This window comes from Paroedura picta, chromosome 9 (assembly GCF_049243985.1).
Source record: "Paroedura picta isolate Pp20150507F chromosome 9, Ppicta_v3.0, whole genome shotgun sequence".
Taxonomy (NCBI): Eukaryota; Metazoa; Chordata; class Lepidosauria; order Squamata; family Gekkonidae; genus Paroedura; species Paroedura picta.
In genome coordinates, this window is record NC_135377.1 from 88,446,669 (window position 1) to 88,460,145 (window position 13,477).

Below are 13,477 nucleotides of genomic sequence, written 5' to 3' on the forward strand. Positions count from 1 at the left end.
GGATTTTGGTCTTCAAGTACAATATATCTTTCATCTCCTACAATTCACATAAGTCATTGCATCTAGAATCTTGTCTTGTCTATGACTTGTTTAATTTGACTGTTTTTTTTTTTAGAAATAACAGCAACATTAACAACATATTGTTGTTACCCACCCTGGACCAGAAAATAAAGTTGTGGTTATTACAGTATTCAAGGTGATGATATTCCCTGAATGCTGGAATTCTGGTCACAATTGCAAAAATGGAATCAATAGTTTAGAAGAAGACTTGGTTCTTATATGCCACTTTTCTCTACTCGGAGTCTCAAAGCGGCTTACAGTCACCTTCCCATTCCTCTGATAAGACTTTGGGCATTTTTAAAATTTTGAGAAAGGAAGTGGGATCAGTCTTGTACATATGGGAAACCTAATGGGGAGACAGAGCCGTTCTGTAGTCTCATTTTTGTCACTTCTGTGTCCCTATTGCATGGAGGATTTCTTTTTCTTTTCTGCATGCCTTTTGCTCCCTCTAGAGGTTTGTTCAAAATTACATCAGTGAATGTCTGGCATAAAAACCTACAGTTTAAATCTGCAGGGAGATATGCTGGATATACAGTGGTGTAATATTTAATTAACCACTAGAGGAAGCAAAGCACATGTGGGGGGGGGGGAACAATAGGAACACAATCAAAGAGAGAGAGAGAGAGAGCAAGAGCAGAAGGGCTCAGAGTCACCTTAACTGAGTAGAAGCGGGTAGGAAGGAGTAATGTTGCAACATGTACTTGTGAAGCACAGAAACCTTTTATGAGACCCCCCACAGGTATGATAAAATCAAGGAGGAATGAGGGCATTTCCGTACATTAGTAATGTCAGACCCGCAGAATGGCCCTCCTCATCTTTTTGCTGTCTCGCCTTTGTTTGCCTTCTTTTTGTGTGTCTTACCCTCCTCACTTGCTGCTGGAAGAGGTGGAGGGGAGCAACACTCCTTATGCATGTCAGGCTTGTGCCTGTCAATCAATTCAGGCAACCAATCCCCTTTCTCCATATTCTGACACAGTTTAAAGGTCCCACGTTGCCTGCTAAAAAAAAAAAAATTAGATCATACTTCTCTGTTGCAATGCCTATGCATAGAATCATAGATGCGTAGTGCTTTTGAATGCCACCTCTTAAAGAATCATAAGTAGATTTGTGAACGAAGGGCCCAATTTGGCCACTTAGGCTTCGCCACCCATGGAAGTCAATGGTGCCATAGACTATAATGGGAATGTTGGCATTCCCACCTTTCCCATAGCCTGGGGGCGGGGGTTTGAGATACAGCCTCCAAACTTTCAGGGTAGCTCTGACAGGCTCTTTCCTGACTCCCCTCCAAATTTCAAAATGTTTGGTCCAAGGGGGTCCATGTCTTGGTGCTCCTGAATAGGGTGCCCCATCCCTCCATTATATCCAATGCTAGAAGTCTTATATCAGTTATATAAATAGAACATCTGGCTAGGATTGCCAGTTCCAGGTTGGAGTCTGGGGAGTAGAGGGATCTCAAATAGGCCCCATACCATTGAATCCACCTCCAAAGTATCCATTTTCTCCTAGGAAACTGAACTCTTTTTACTGAAGATGACCACTAATTTCAGGGTATCTCCAGGATGTGGCATCTACAGACCTGGGACAGAGACTCTTACAAATTACCAACAGCCTTGTCCTGATGATTGTGAAAGGACAGCAAGAGAAACCGGTCCACTTACCCCAGCTCAGATTCTCTGTCATCTTAAGTCAAAAACTAAACTCCTTTGCAAATGCAATTGTGCTGCCATGTCATGGGATGGAAGTCCTTGGTGCATGCAGCATTCAGTCCCACTTGTGTGTGTCGGTGTGGGGGGGAGATGCCTATCAACATGAGGGTAATAACTTCACATTTGTGGCTGTTAATTCCGTCTGCTCATTAGAATTCCTGCCATATAAACCAAAATACATTGCAGCACGGAAGACATATCTGGGGTGTTCTGCTCCCATTAAAAATCCATTTGGATTAAACTCAAAGGTCTAGTTCAGTTAAGGATTCAGAAACATGTAGGCAGAATCCAGTTGTTATTTGATGGCAGCCTCCGAAGATTCAGAACTCTTAACTGTTGTTATTTTGTCGAAGAAGCACGAGGAGTGGTTCTGCATCACAATAAGTAACTCAAAGAAAGGAAGAGAACATCCAGCTGGCACAGGAGTGGGATTTTCTCTAAGTAATAAAATCTCCGAAAAGTAGAAATCAAATTGTCATGGAAAAAGGTTTTAATTTAGCCCTAGGGTTGCCAACTTCCAGTTGGCACCTGGATATCTCCTGCTACTACAATTTATCTCCAGAAGATTAAGATCAGTTCCCCTGGAGGAAACGGCGGATTTGGAATGTGACTCTGGCACGGATAGACAAACCGTGGGTCTCCAGATGTCCATGGACTGAGTGCTGGCAGGGGCTCCTAGGAATTGTGGTCCATGGACATCTGGAGAGCTACAGTTTGGCCACCCTTGCTCTATGAGGGAAATTAGGTTGTGGGGGAAATAGATTAATATAGCAGAGTTTGCCCAGTTATAGAAGCATGATATTGAGTGTAGTTAATAAACATTTCAGGAAGTATATTGTAAAAACATAAATATATATATATATTTATGCAATTAGATACAGTTCATATGCAGGTTGCAGTCAAAAGAAGAGAAAGAAGCCTAATCAAGAGTCCTTTCTCTATCAGAAAATGGCCAGCTTGTCTGGCATCACATGTGTGGGAGCAGGAGGGCACTATCTCCATAGGAGACACCTGTAGAGACTCCATGTGTATCCATGGAAGGTCATGGGGTCAGAGGGAGAAGGCAAAGCTAGAATGGCGGAATCAAAGGACAGCTAAAGGAGATAACATCTAGACACATTTAGAGTAATGTACTGCCTCCCAATATCCCGACATGCTGAGTTGCTCACCCAAGCAATCAGTAATCATCATTATCAGTAAATCTTAATCATTTCCAAACTGACTGCTCACCCACTACCTAATTGGTCCTTGACCAGGAATGGCCCACCCTGGTACTGTGGCCTCAATCAGGAAGCAGCTTTAAGACAGGAAGGGATCAGCTCTTCACCTCAAATTTCCTGCAGATTTCAAAAGTTTGGTGGGTGGAAGAGGGGCCTGCCTCAGAGCATGCCCCGCTGCCAGTAAGTTGAACTAACCTCCTGACATCTTTCAACTTGGAGGATATGGGGGGAGAGAGTTGGGTTATCCTCTGTGTGCCTTCTGGAGGTGGGCTGCAAGAGCCTCAGAAGTATCCCCCCTGATGGCCCTCTAGGACCTAGGGCAGCCAGGAAAAGACTGCCCTGGGGATTTTTATTCATGAGTAAGTCATATGAAATTTACAATTTGCAGTATGAGAAGTCCCCCCTCCCAAGTACTCTTTTTCTCCAGGGGGACTGATCTCTGTTGACTGGAAATGACCTGCAATTCCAGGAGATCTCCAGGTCCCAACTGGACTTTGGCATACCCAACCTCTCTGGGGCATAATGCCACAGCATTCCCCCTTCCCAAAGCAGTCCTTTAAACTCCAGGAGCTTGGAGACGAGTTGGCCTTGCAGAGTCACTCCTCCAAAGCAGCCATTTTCCCTTGGGAGCTAATCTCTATAGTCCCCAGATTACCTCCAATTCCAGGAGATTTCCAAGCCACACCATAAGATTGGTGAACCCTGGGTTGGGAATGTTTTTTGAGGTTTGGAGGTGGGAACTCAAGGGTCTAGGGGGAGAGGAGACGGAGTAAAGGCTGCCTGCCAGCCCCATGAGACCCACCTTAGTCTCTGCATGCGTGCATGCGTCCTTCCTTCCTTCCTTCCTTCTCCCATGATTTACGCTTTTGTCAAGTTGCTATACCCTGAGAAGGTCACAGTGCAATTATGCATCCTAGCGCCCGTTGTTTCCCTGGGGAGGAAGAATTTGTTTCGGCTAGGATAAGGAGGGCTGCCAGCTCTGGACTGGGAAAGAACTGGAGATTTGCAGGTGGGCCCTGAGGAAGTAAGAGCTTGGGGAAGGAAAGGACTTCAGTAGGGTATAATGGCAAAGCGTCCAACTTCTGAAGAGGCTATTTTCACCAGGTGCATTAAATATTGTTTCCTGCAGGTCAGATGTAATCCCAGGAGATCACCAGCCAAATCCTCAGAAGCACTTGAGGAATACCTCCCTGACTATTTCTCTTCTTGCTCAAACAGCCTGGGAGTGTTGAGGGGCATTAGTTCTTGGGTGTGATACGGAGTATCATGTCCAGCTCACGGGAGGTGATGGTACCACTTTACTCTGATCTGGTTTGGCCTCACTTGGAAGTCTGTGTTCAGTTTTAGGCACCCCAGTTGAAGAGGGATGTAGACAAACCGGAGCATGTCTAGAGGAGGGCAACAAAGATGGTGAGGGGTTTGGAGACCAAGACGTATGAAGAAAGGTTGGGGGAGCTTGGTCTGTTTATCCTGGAGAGGAGACTATTGAGAGGGGATCTGATAACCATCTTCAAGTATTTAAAAGGCTGCCATATTGAGGATGGAGCAGAGTCATTCTCTCTTGCCCCAGAGGGACGGACCAGAACCAAAGGGATGAAATTAATTCAAAACATATTCCCTCTAAACATCCGGAAGAAGTTCGTGACAGTTAGCGCAGTTTCTCAGTGGAACAGGCTTCCTTGGGAGGTTGTAGGTTCTCCATCTCTGGAAATTTCAAACAGAGGCTGGGTAGCCATCTGATGAAGAGCTGATTCTGTGAAGGTTACAGTGGATGAGTGATAGAGTTGTGAGTGTCCTGCATAGTGCAGGCGGTTGGACTAGATGACCCATGAGGTCCCTTCCAACTCTATGATTCTATGTGAGCCAAAGGCCAAGAACCAAAGACCCTTTATCCTAGAGTTTGGAGGAAGGTCTGCTAGGAGAGAGAGGAAGACCTGCTCAGACCTTTGAAAATTCTTTTGCTCACTTTGCCATGATTGGTATATTTTAATTTTTGTTTTGGTAGTGTTATGTTTCTCCCTCTCCCAAAATTCTAGAACTTGATGGATTGTAGATTCAGGACAGACAAAAGGAAACATCACTTTACACAAACAGTGATCAAAATGTGGAATTTTCTGTCAGAAATATAGTATGGGATACAGAAATGAACTGCTTTGAAAGGGGATTAGATAGCTTCATGGAAGATATGTCTATCAATCATCAACTACTAGCGATGATGACTGAGGGGAACCTTCATATTCAGGGGCACCACTTCTCCAAATCCAAGAACCAGTAGGCAACATTAGAAGAAGGCCTCATCTTCTCTGTCCTGTGGTTGCCCATCAAGAGGAACTGGTTGGGCTCTGTGTGAGACAGGATACTAAACTGGATGGACTATGGATCTAATCCAGCAGGACTTTTCTTCTTTTCTTATGTCCTTAAGCCTCCTTATCTCCCCACTGGTGAGAAAAGCAGGCTACAAGTAATAAATAACAACCCTCCCATGCTAAGCACTTTTGTGTCATCTCTGTAATTCCATGCTTTGCAACACCACGGAGCAGAGGCTGCAGGCACAATAACTTTGAGCCTCACCCAAAGACTGATTCTCACATTTGTATTCAAGTATGCCCACCTGAGTACAGAGTACAAGCAGGCAACCAATCCTTCGAGACGCACACCAAATTTGGAGAACTTTAGCTTCATAGCTGCTTCTTTTGATAATGTTGGATTCAATTAATTTGCTGACACCTGTGGCCGTGATTGATGTATTTCCCCCCCTACTAGTAAGGAACGCGGGAAGTGATGATGAATGAAATACAAATACTGAATGCACCTTCATTTTTTTTAAAAGCAAGCAAACCAGACTTTTTGCTTCTGACAGAGTATCCTTCACAGTCTTCAAATGTATCTTTAATATCTCTCATACATATATGTCTGAATCCCCTGGTTTTCTGCCATGATTCTATTCTGTTTTAATGATTTGATTCTGTTGCTTGTTAAGGTGCTGCTTTGACCTGTCTTGCCATGATTTAACCCAGATGCTTTGGTTTGACACCCCAAGGTCATTTCCTGCCACTATGTTTTATGACTCCCTATCTTCCCTCCACATTCCACCCCCCTCCCTTTTGTTAGTAATCCATAGTTCCCAGACCTGTTGTCCCAGATGGCTAAATGATTATCTTGATATTTTGACTCCTTTGAACTGTGTCTGGTTCGAATTCCCAGGGGAGGGGGAAGTGAACCCCCCACATTGCTTGTTCTATGCTATGTACCTCAGTCCTGACTATGCCTCCATTGTAGGTGCTTTCTTTTTCTTAAATAAAGTAACTTTCATTCTACGAGGTTACTTATTTAGAAACTGAAGTTTCTCAAACTATAATTCCAGGAAGTGCTAAAGAGCAGAAGCACAGTACCACCTTAAAGGCTAACAAAATTTGTGGCAGGGTATGAGCTTTTGTGAGTCACAGCTCACTGCTTCAGATACAGCTAGAATGTCTACTGACAATGGCTGACAAATTATAACAGCAGGAGAATGGCAATATTAGGTGCGATTGGATTAGGCATAGGGATGGGCCACCGAGAGCCTCAGTCAGCAGACAGGTGGAGGGGAAGTGCCCCCTGGGTGGAACCTCACCCTCTCTTTTCTGCTGGCCAGGGAAATCTGCAGCCAGAGAAAAGGAGAGGGTGACATGCCCCCTGAAAGACATTTCACTCCCATACTTCTGGAGAGACCATTTAATCTCTCCAGATCTGGTCTCCGCAGCTTTTAGGGGGGAGTAGAAGTGGAAAGGTTAAATGGCACTGAGCCACTTATACCACTGTTTTCTGCTCTTCCTGAACCACCAAGAAGCATATTGTGAACATAGGTGCACAAACCAGCCCAAATCCATCATGAATGTTTCTTCGTGAGCCCATTCATGCCCCTCCCTATACCCTGCCACAAATATTGTTTGTGTTTAAAGTGCAGCAGAACTCAGGCTTTTTTTTTTTTAGTTCTGCAGACAAACTACGAAGTCTACTCATTTTGTTAAATTGTAAAAAATTTAGAAGGACTGAGAGTGCGGAAAAAAAAAAACCTTGGTAAACAAAAGCCACAATAACGAAAGGCTTTATCAAATTCAGAAAGTACATTTTGGGAGGGGGGAGAATCAAGTATGTGTTTTGATGAACTGAATTCCCTGTGAAAGGTAAGAAAGCTAAGATGGAAAGAATTACAGAAGGGGGGGGTACAGTGCATTCACCTGTTGTTGCCATACAAAAATTAAATTTGGTTGGAATTTTCTTAGGTACTTCAGTGGTGCAAGTTACAGCCACAGATGCTGATGACCCTTCTTATGGAAACAGTGCCAGAATCATCTACAGCATCCTTCAGGGCCAGCCATATTTCTCTGTGGAGCCAGAAACAGGTAAGGACTATCTTCTTCTTCTTCTTCTTCTTCTTCTTCTTCTTCTTCTTCTTCTTCTTCTTCTTCTTCACCATCACCATCACCACCACCACCATCACCATCACCATATTTTTATTCTGAATGGCAAGTAGCATTCATGGTTTAAAGATGATTAAAAAAGCAGAATGGCCATGAAAATCCTCCCATTTAAGGTCTCTCTGAAATGTGTAATATAAGGTAAATTTCATGGCATGATCTAAATTCTGGAACTGTGAATATTTTTTAAAAAAACTTGGATGCATTGTTTGAGTATAAGTCAAGAAGAGGATGATTTTTTTAAAGAAAAGAATGCAATTTTAGAAGTATTCTATGCATTATGAAAAATGAAGTTATCACTTTGAAGTCCGCACTCCTAAACACTACACCAAGCTGGCTATTTACACCAAACTGGCTCTCTTTGGGTAGTGAAAAGGAGGGTAAAAAACCCCAACTCTTCATAAGTAGCTTTTAACCTTCTCCATTTTATCTTCACAATAAACCTTTGAGGAAGGTCCCTGGCCCAGGGACACCCAGCAAGCTTCTGTGGTCAAGTGAGCATGAGCTACAAGAAATCATTCTTGAACTACATGCAAGAAGGGTTTTGCTTTTTTTAAGGGCAACATTTTTTTTTAAGTCTCTTAATCAAGTCTCTGCAATCATGCAATTTTAAACAGTACCAAATTTTGCTAAACGAGCTCGAAGTCTTGTTTACTGCTGTAGCTCATGAATCGTTCCTGGCAGGTGGTGGTTATTCTAAATGAACGGGGGATTTCATAACAGCATGCATTCTTCCAAGCGTGTTTTTTCCTCCCTGAAAGACAATGCCAGAATGCATACCTTGCCATACCAGTCCGAAGGCTGGTGACGGAGGCCCGGCCTAACAATTGTTTCCTTCTCTTCGTGAAAGGCATCATCAGGACAGCTCTACCAAACATGAACAGAGAAAACCGAGAGCAGTACCAAGTGGTCATCCAAGCCAAGGACATGGGCGGCCAGATGGGGGGATTATCGGGGACCACAACGGTCAACATCACCCTGACAGACGTCAACGACAATCCGCCTCGTTTCCCCCAGAGTAAGCTTCCCCTTTAATAGCCCTTCTGCACTACAAAAGATTCAGAATAAAAGAGTTAAGCAACGGCCATCTGGTTTAATTTAAAGCAAATCTAGATTATGGGGCACACATGAACAAAAGGCTTAGGCACTGGTTTATTCACAGTTATTAAAAGCAGAAATTCAATGTTTCAGGGATGCCTTTGTGTTTAAAAAAGCAGATGCATGGAACAGCTGCATTAAACGTGGGTCAGTCTCTGTCGAGATGGGGCAGATGAGGGGGAGAGGATTGGGAAAGGAAAGGGCAGATAAAAGAAGGGCTTTATGGAGAAATCTTTCTCTGCTGTTACCTGCAGCAGAATAATTTGATCAATGGACTTTAAAGGAGTACATTCAGCTCTCTGATTAAATGCCGTGATCGGAAGGGTACAGATGTAGGGAAGAAGCTGCTTAGACCAAATCTGTGGAGATTTGTTCCTGCAAGACCACAATCCAGTGTGTTTCTCAGGAATTGAAATCCCACTGAAGTTGCTGGAGCACAAACAGGCCTATATAATGCATTATAGCCAGCCTTTGCTTGGTAGGTTAGCCATAGTATTGCCAACCTCCAGGGAAGAATCACAAAAATAAATAGGCCACATGGTATATGGGTAGCCTCTTCCTGCTTTCATGCTTAACCCCCACATGTGTCCTGGAGATTTCATGATTCTACAGCTGGGCTGATTCTGCACACGTTGTTTTCTCTATTGTTGAATTCAGATTGGTTTGCACTCTGGTCTTCCTCTATCCCCCACCCCCAACCCCCTATTGAAACAGAAAGTGTGCTGTACTTCAGTGGCCCCCAACCCCCAGTCCGGGGACCGGTACCGGTTCGTAGATCAGTTGGTACCGGGCCGCAACTCCTCCTAGTCCTCCTCCCTGGCTGCTGCCTTGGGGGCTGCCCTGCCACTGGCTCACCTTTGGTGCTCTCCAGTGGCCGCCATGGCTGGGGATCCCCCTCGGCATGGCACTGCATAGCTGCTGCTGGCAGAACCCCCCAGCCAGTGGCGGGAAGAAAGGGGCACTGGTGGGAAAGCAAGCTGAGCAGGGGCTCAGGAGGCAGCGGCGACGTCCCTTGGCAAAAGACTACCCCCCCCCCGGGGCCTCAGTAAAATTGCCAAGCTTTGACTGGTCCCCGGTGATAAAAAGGTTGGGGACCACTGCTGTACTTGATTGGGGAAGCTCAGAGTAGGAAGGGGGGCCAAGCACAGCAAGAGTCTCTTAATTTCTTTTCTTGAACGAGGTGGTGGGGGGAGAGGATTGGAGACAGCAGAGAAGGAGGGAATAAATTAAAGGGGCAAATCTCTGCTCAGAGAAGTTAGGGCTTCTGGAGCACAGTCATTTTAAGACAAGCCTTGCAACCAGGAACCAGGAAGTCTTTGAACTGATGCCCCAGCCAATCAGGGAGGACTGTTTTGTTACGAGGCATGGAGAAGGAAGTTAATTCACAAAAAGCAGAAATCTGATGGCAATTCTTCAAATATCGAGGCTTATATCTACTCCTGGATATCATGGGGGAAAGGTAGCGTCACTCCAATCATGCATGTTGCAGAGGGAAAATTTTAAGTGCCCAAAATCAAAATCAAATTCAGTGTAGACATGAGGGATTTAATCGAACTGGGAGTGGGTAAAAAGCCCCATGCAGACTACACCCAGATCTCGGACTACAGTTCCCCTGGAGAAAATAATGCTTTGGAGGGTGAACTCTATGGCATTTCACCATACTGCCCTCCCTTGCCCAAACCTCACCTTCTTTCGGCTCCACCCTTCAAATCTTCAGGTATTTCCCAACCCAGAACTAGCAAACTTCAAACAAATGAATGGGATGCTTCCTCATGGCCAGTAGAAATGTCTGGTAATCTGCTGTCCAGCACATGCATCAGTGTCCATTTATGTGCCAAGAATTGTTAAACCCTGAAATCTATGAATCGAATATGGGTTTTAAAAAATGTTTCAAAGTTCTATGCCTTTAGAAATGACCTGCATAAACAAGAGCACCCTAAAATAGGTCTTAGCTACTTGAAGGGCTTTTCCAGATGGAGTATTTTTTTAACTAAAGGGAGGAGTTTTGTTCAGGATAACTCAAACATAGAGCTATCTACGTCCAGGTGGTGGCTGGAGACTTGCTGGGATTACAGCTGATCTCCAGGCTACAAAAACCGGTTGCCTTAGAGCAGAATTATAGTACATGGACATCTGGAGGGCCAAAGTTTGACTACCCCTGCCTTAGAGAAACTGGCTGCTTTGGGAGGTGGAGTCTATGGCATGGTAGAACATTAAAGTTCCTCCATCTCCAAACCCTGCCCTCCTCAGGCTCCATCCCCAAAATATCCAGCTGTTTCCCAGCCCAGAGCTGGCAACCCTACTTCAGCCTAATATGTCTTTTTCTCCAGGGGATAAATATTGCATTGCTAGCGGTGAGCAAGCCAGGTGGTTGGAGCTAGGAGGGCTGCTATTTTGAGAGTGTGTCGTTATCCAGTCATTTTTGTAATCATAGATGCTCTTACATGGAAAAAAAAACCCTGAAGTCCTTGATGTCATAAATTTTAAAAACCTGATTTTCAAAAACAAAATTTGAATTGAAGTACATTAGTCCCCCCCCCCCCCCAGTTTGGATGACACACAACCCACTCACAGTCTGGTGTGGCCTGGTTTATACAGTGGAGGACACAGCCACAAAAAGATCTGTTGTGACACCCTTCCTCAAGTGAAACACTTCTGAGGCCACCCACGGATTCAACGATTAGGAGAGATGTTCGTTTTTCATTGAGAGGCTTGGTTATATTGTATTCATGAAAAATAATTTTAAAAAAGGAAGTGCTAACCTTAAAAATTCTAGAGGGACATTAGAAGGCATCCAGTGTTGTGGTCTTAAGGCCACAGACACCCCCCTGATGGTCCTAAGCTCCTTTGGGGACAACCTGTGGGTTGTGTGCATGCACAGAAAGCATGTGTGCTTCTGTTTGTGTACCCACTCAGACCTTTACCACGCGGGAGTCTCCGTGCCGGGCTGCCTCCTCGTGTTTGAGCTGGAGCAGGTTGCCCTACCTCTTCTTGCTGCCACACGGAGAACATTTGGCCCGCTGCACCTCATCTGCTCCGGGCTTGTGCTCCTGTATCGCAGCTGGGGCGGTGAGGTTCCGCCACTCTGTGGGGCCAATTATATATTTTTAAGAATGTGGTATTGCTTAACAATGCAATACCACATTCTTCAATACAAAAATGTGACAGGTGGCTTGCGGCAGAGCCACATGGCCATTTTTGGTCCCTTCCAGGATGCTGCACTGGGGTGTGGGTGGGCAAGAGCAGGGCCAGGACAGCCTGACTCATCCCTTCCAGACAGCCCTGGCCCAACATAGGCCCCATTGCTTCCCAGGGCAAAAAAAGGAATGCAGATATGGGGTAAATGGAAGTCTGAGTCAGGCCAGGCCTGGGCCAGCCCCAGGCTGGTGTTGATGTCATGTAGAACCAAGAATTTGCCCCACCATCAGATGAGATGTGAGTAGGGGCAAATTCCTGGTGCAGAAAAGGTCTCAGAAAAACAAGAGAATGGCATTTCTAGCATAAGAGGAAGCTGGAAAGATCTTACTAGCTATAGCAGCAGCCTAATACTGTGTAATCTGAGATCATTTTCTCATGAATGGTAAGTTTTCCAGTCTCTCCTAGCAGCTGTCAAAAGGGATGGGGAGTGGGTTTACCAGGAGCAGAAACTTTCATATGACGATTCAATGGCATGGCAACGTCACCCGGAAGTGATGCAGATGCATAGGGGATGCTCTGATTTGGGAACAAAAAATCTATGGAAGAATTAGCTTCTACCATAGTGTTTTTGTCCAAAAATCAGTGTTAACCCAGCATCCCCAACATGCCTAAATCAATCCCATGTTGCATTAAAGTCATGTAGGCATGTTGTTAATCTGTTGGTTGTTCCTCCCTTTTCGAGGGGGTAAGCCCCGCCCCACTCCAGCCAAGTGATCATCAGCAAAGATAAGGGTCCAGGCAGCCGAGGACCTAAACCCTACCAGGGAGTCTGGCCACCCTAAAGCATAAGTGTGGTGGCCTAGGAGAAAGCTACACCATGCCAGTAATGTATTCAATGGGCTCTGGTCCCACAGCTGCCCTTCCCAAAGAAGCCAGCAGACGTCTAATGTATGAGCCAAATGTCCACTTTCATTGTCTTCACTGACAGCAGTTGCTTATGGCTTTTCTTTCACTTGGCATGTTTTCCTCTGCTGTGCCCGTGCCCTTAGACATAGATGAATAAGACACTAATTATTTCACGCAGTTACAGACAGAAGCAAGCTGCAAACCTCTGATAGCTCCTGAGGTGCATCAACTAACAAAATGTTGAAAGCCTGTGTTGGGAAAAGAGGTGTTTTTTTTCCTGGCTTATAATCCAACTTGAATTCAGGTTTACGGGAAAGATATATGAACCTGCCGAATGAAAGAGGCAGAAGCAAGCAGCAGATGGTGGCAGTTATCTGTTATCAAAAGGTCGCATTTCACCTACTTTTAGATGAAAGTTCTCAGGCAGCAAAATTCGGGGTTGTCGTTCTGAGCATGACGGCGGGAACTCCTGTTTCCCACCTCCCTTGGTTCTCTCCTGAGTTGATTGCTCAGGGCCAGAGCACACCGGCAGGCGATGCCTAGTGGTGAGCGACGTCACATTTGGAAACGGTTGCTGTGTGACTTGACCTGGTTTCACACTTTCAGCCCCTGTGGCTCCAAACCATCTGCTAATGGAACCGTGGAAATGAGCAACCTGGAGAAAGTTGTGTCATTAGATGAGGAGTTGGGAAATGCTGCAGCTGGGACCAGGGTTATTAAAAATTCTTTAAAAAAAATAATTGCCAGGCTGTCTGAGGCTTTAAAGTTCCCCAGAGGGTGGAAAGCTACAGGTCGTTGTATTTCCCAATCGTAAACTACTGTGAGAACTTGTAAAATAATAATAATATAAAAGATTAATCATTGTATTCAATGCATTATTTTATTTCAT

At 45.0% G+C, this 13,477-nt stretch overlaps 1 protein-coding gene across 2 annotated transcripts in view; it reads left to right on the top strand.

The window, feature by feature from the left end:
• Positions 1-13,477, top strand: part of LOC143845233 (cadherin-10) — a 167,914-nt gene that overhangs the window by 125,185 nt on the left and 29,252 nt on the right. For both annotated transcript variants that reach the window (XM_077353460.1, XM_077353459.1), the window contains exons 4-5: positions 7,252-7,371; positions 8,297-8,464. In XM_077353460.1, the coding sequence (XP_077209575.1) occupies positions 7,252-7,371; positions 8,297-8,464 (288 nt within the window). The remainder of the gene's footprint in view (positions 1-7,251; positions 7,372-8,296; positions 8,465-13,477) is intronic.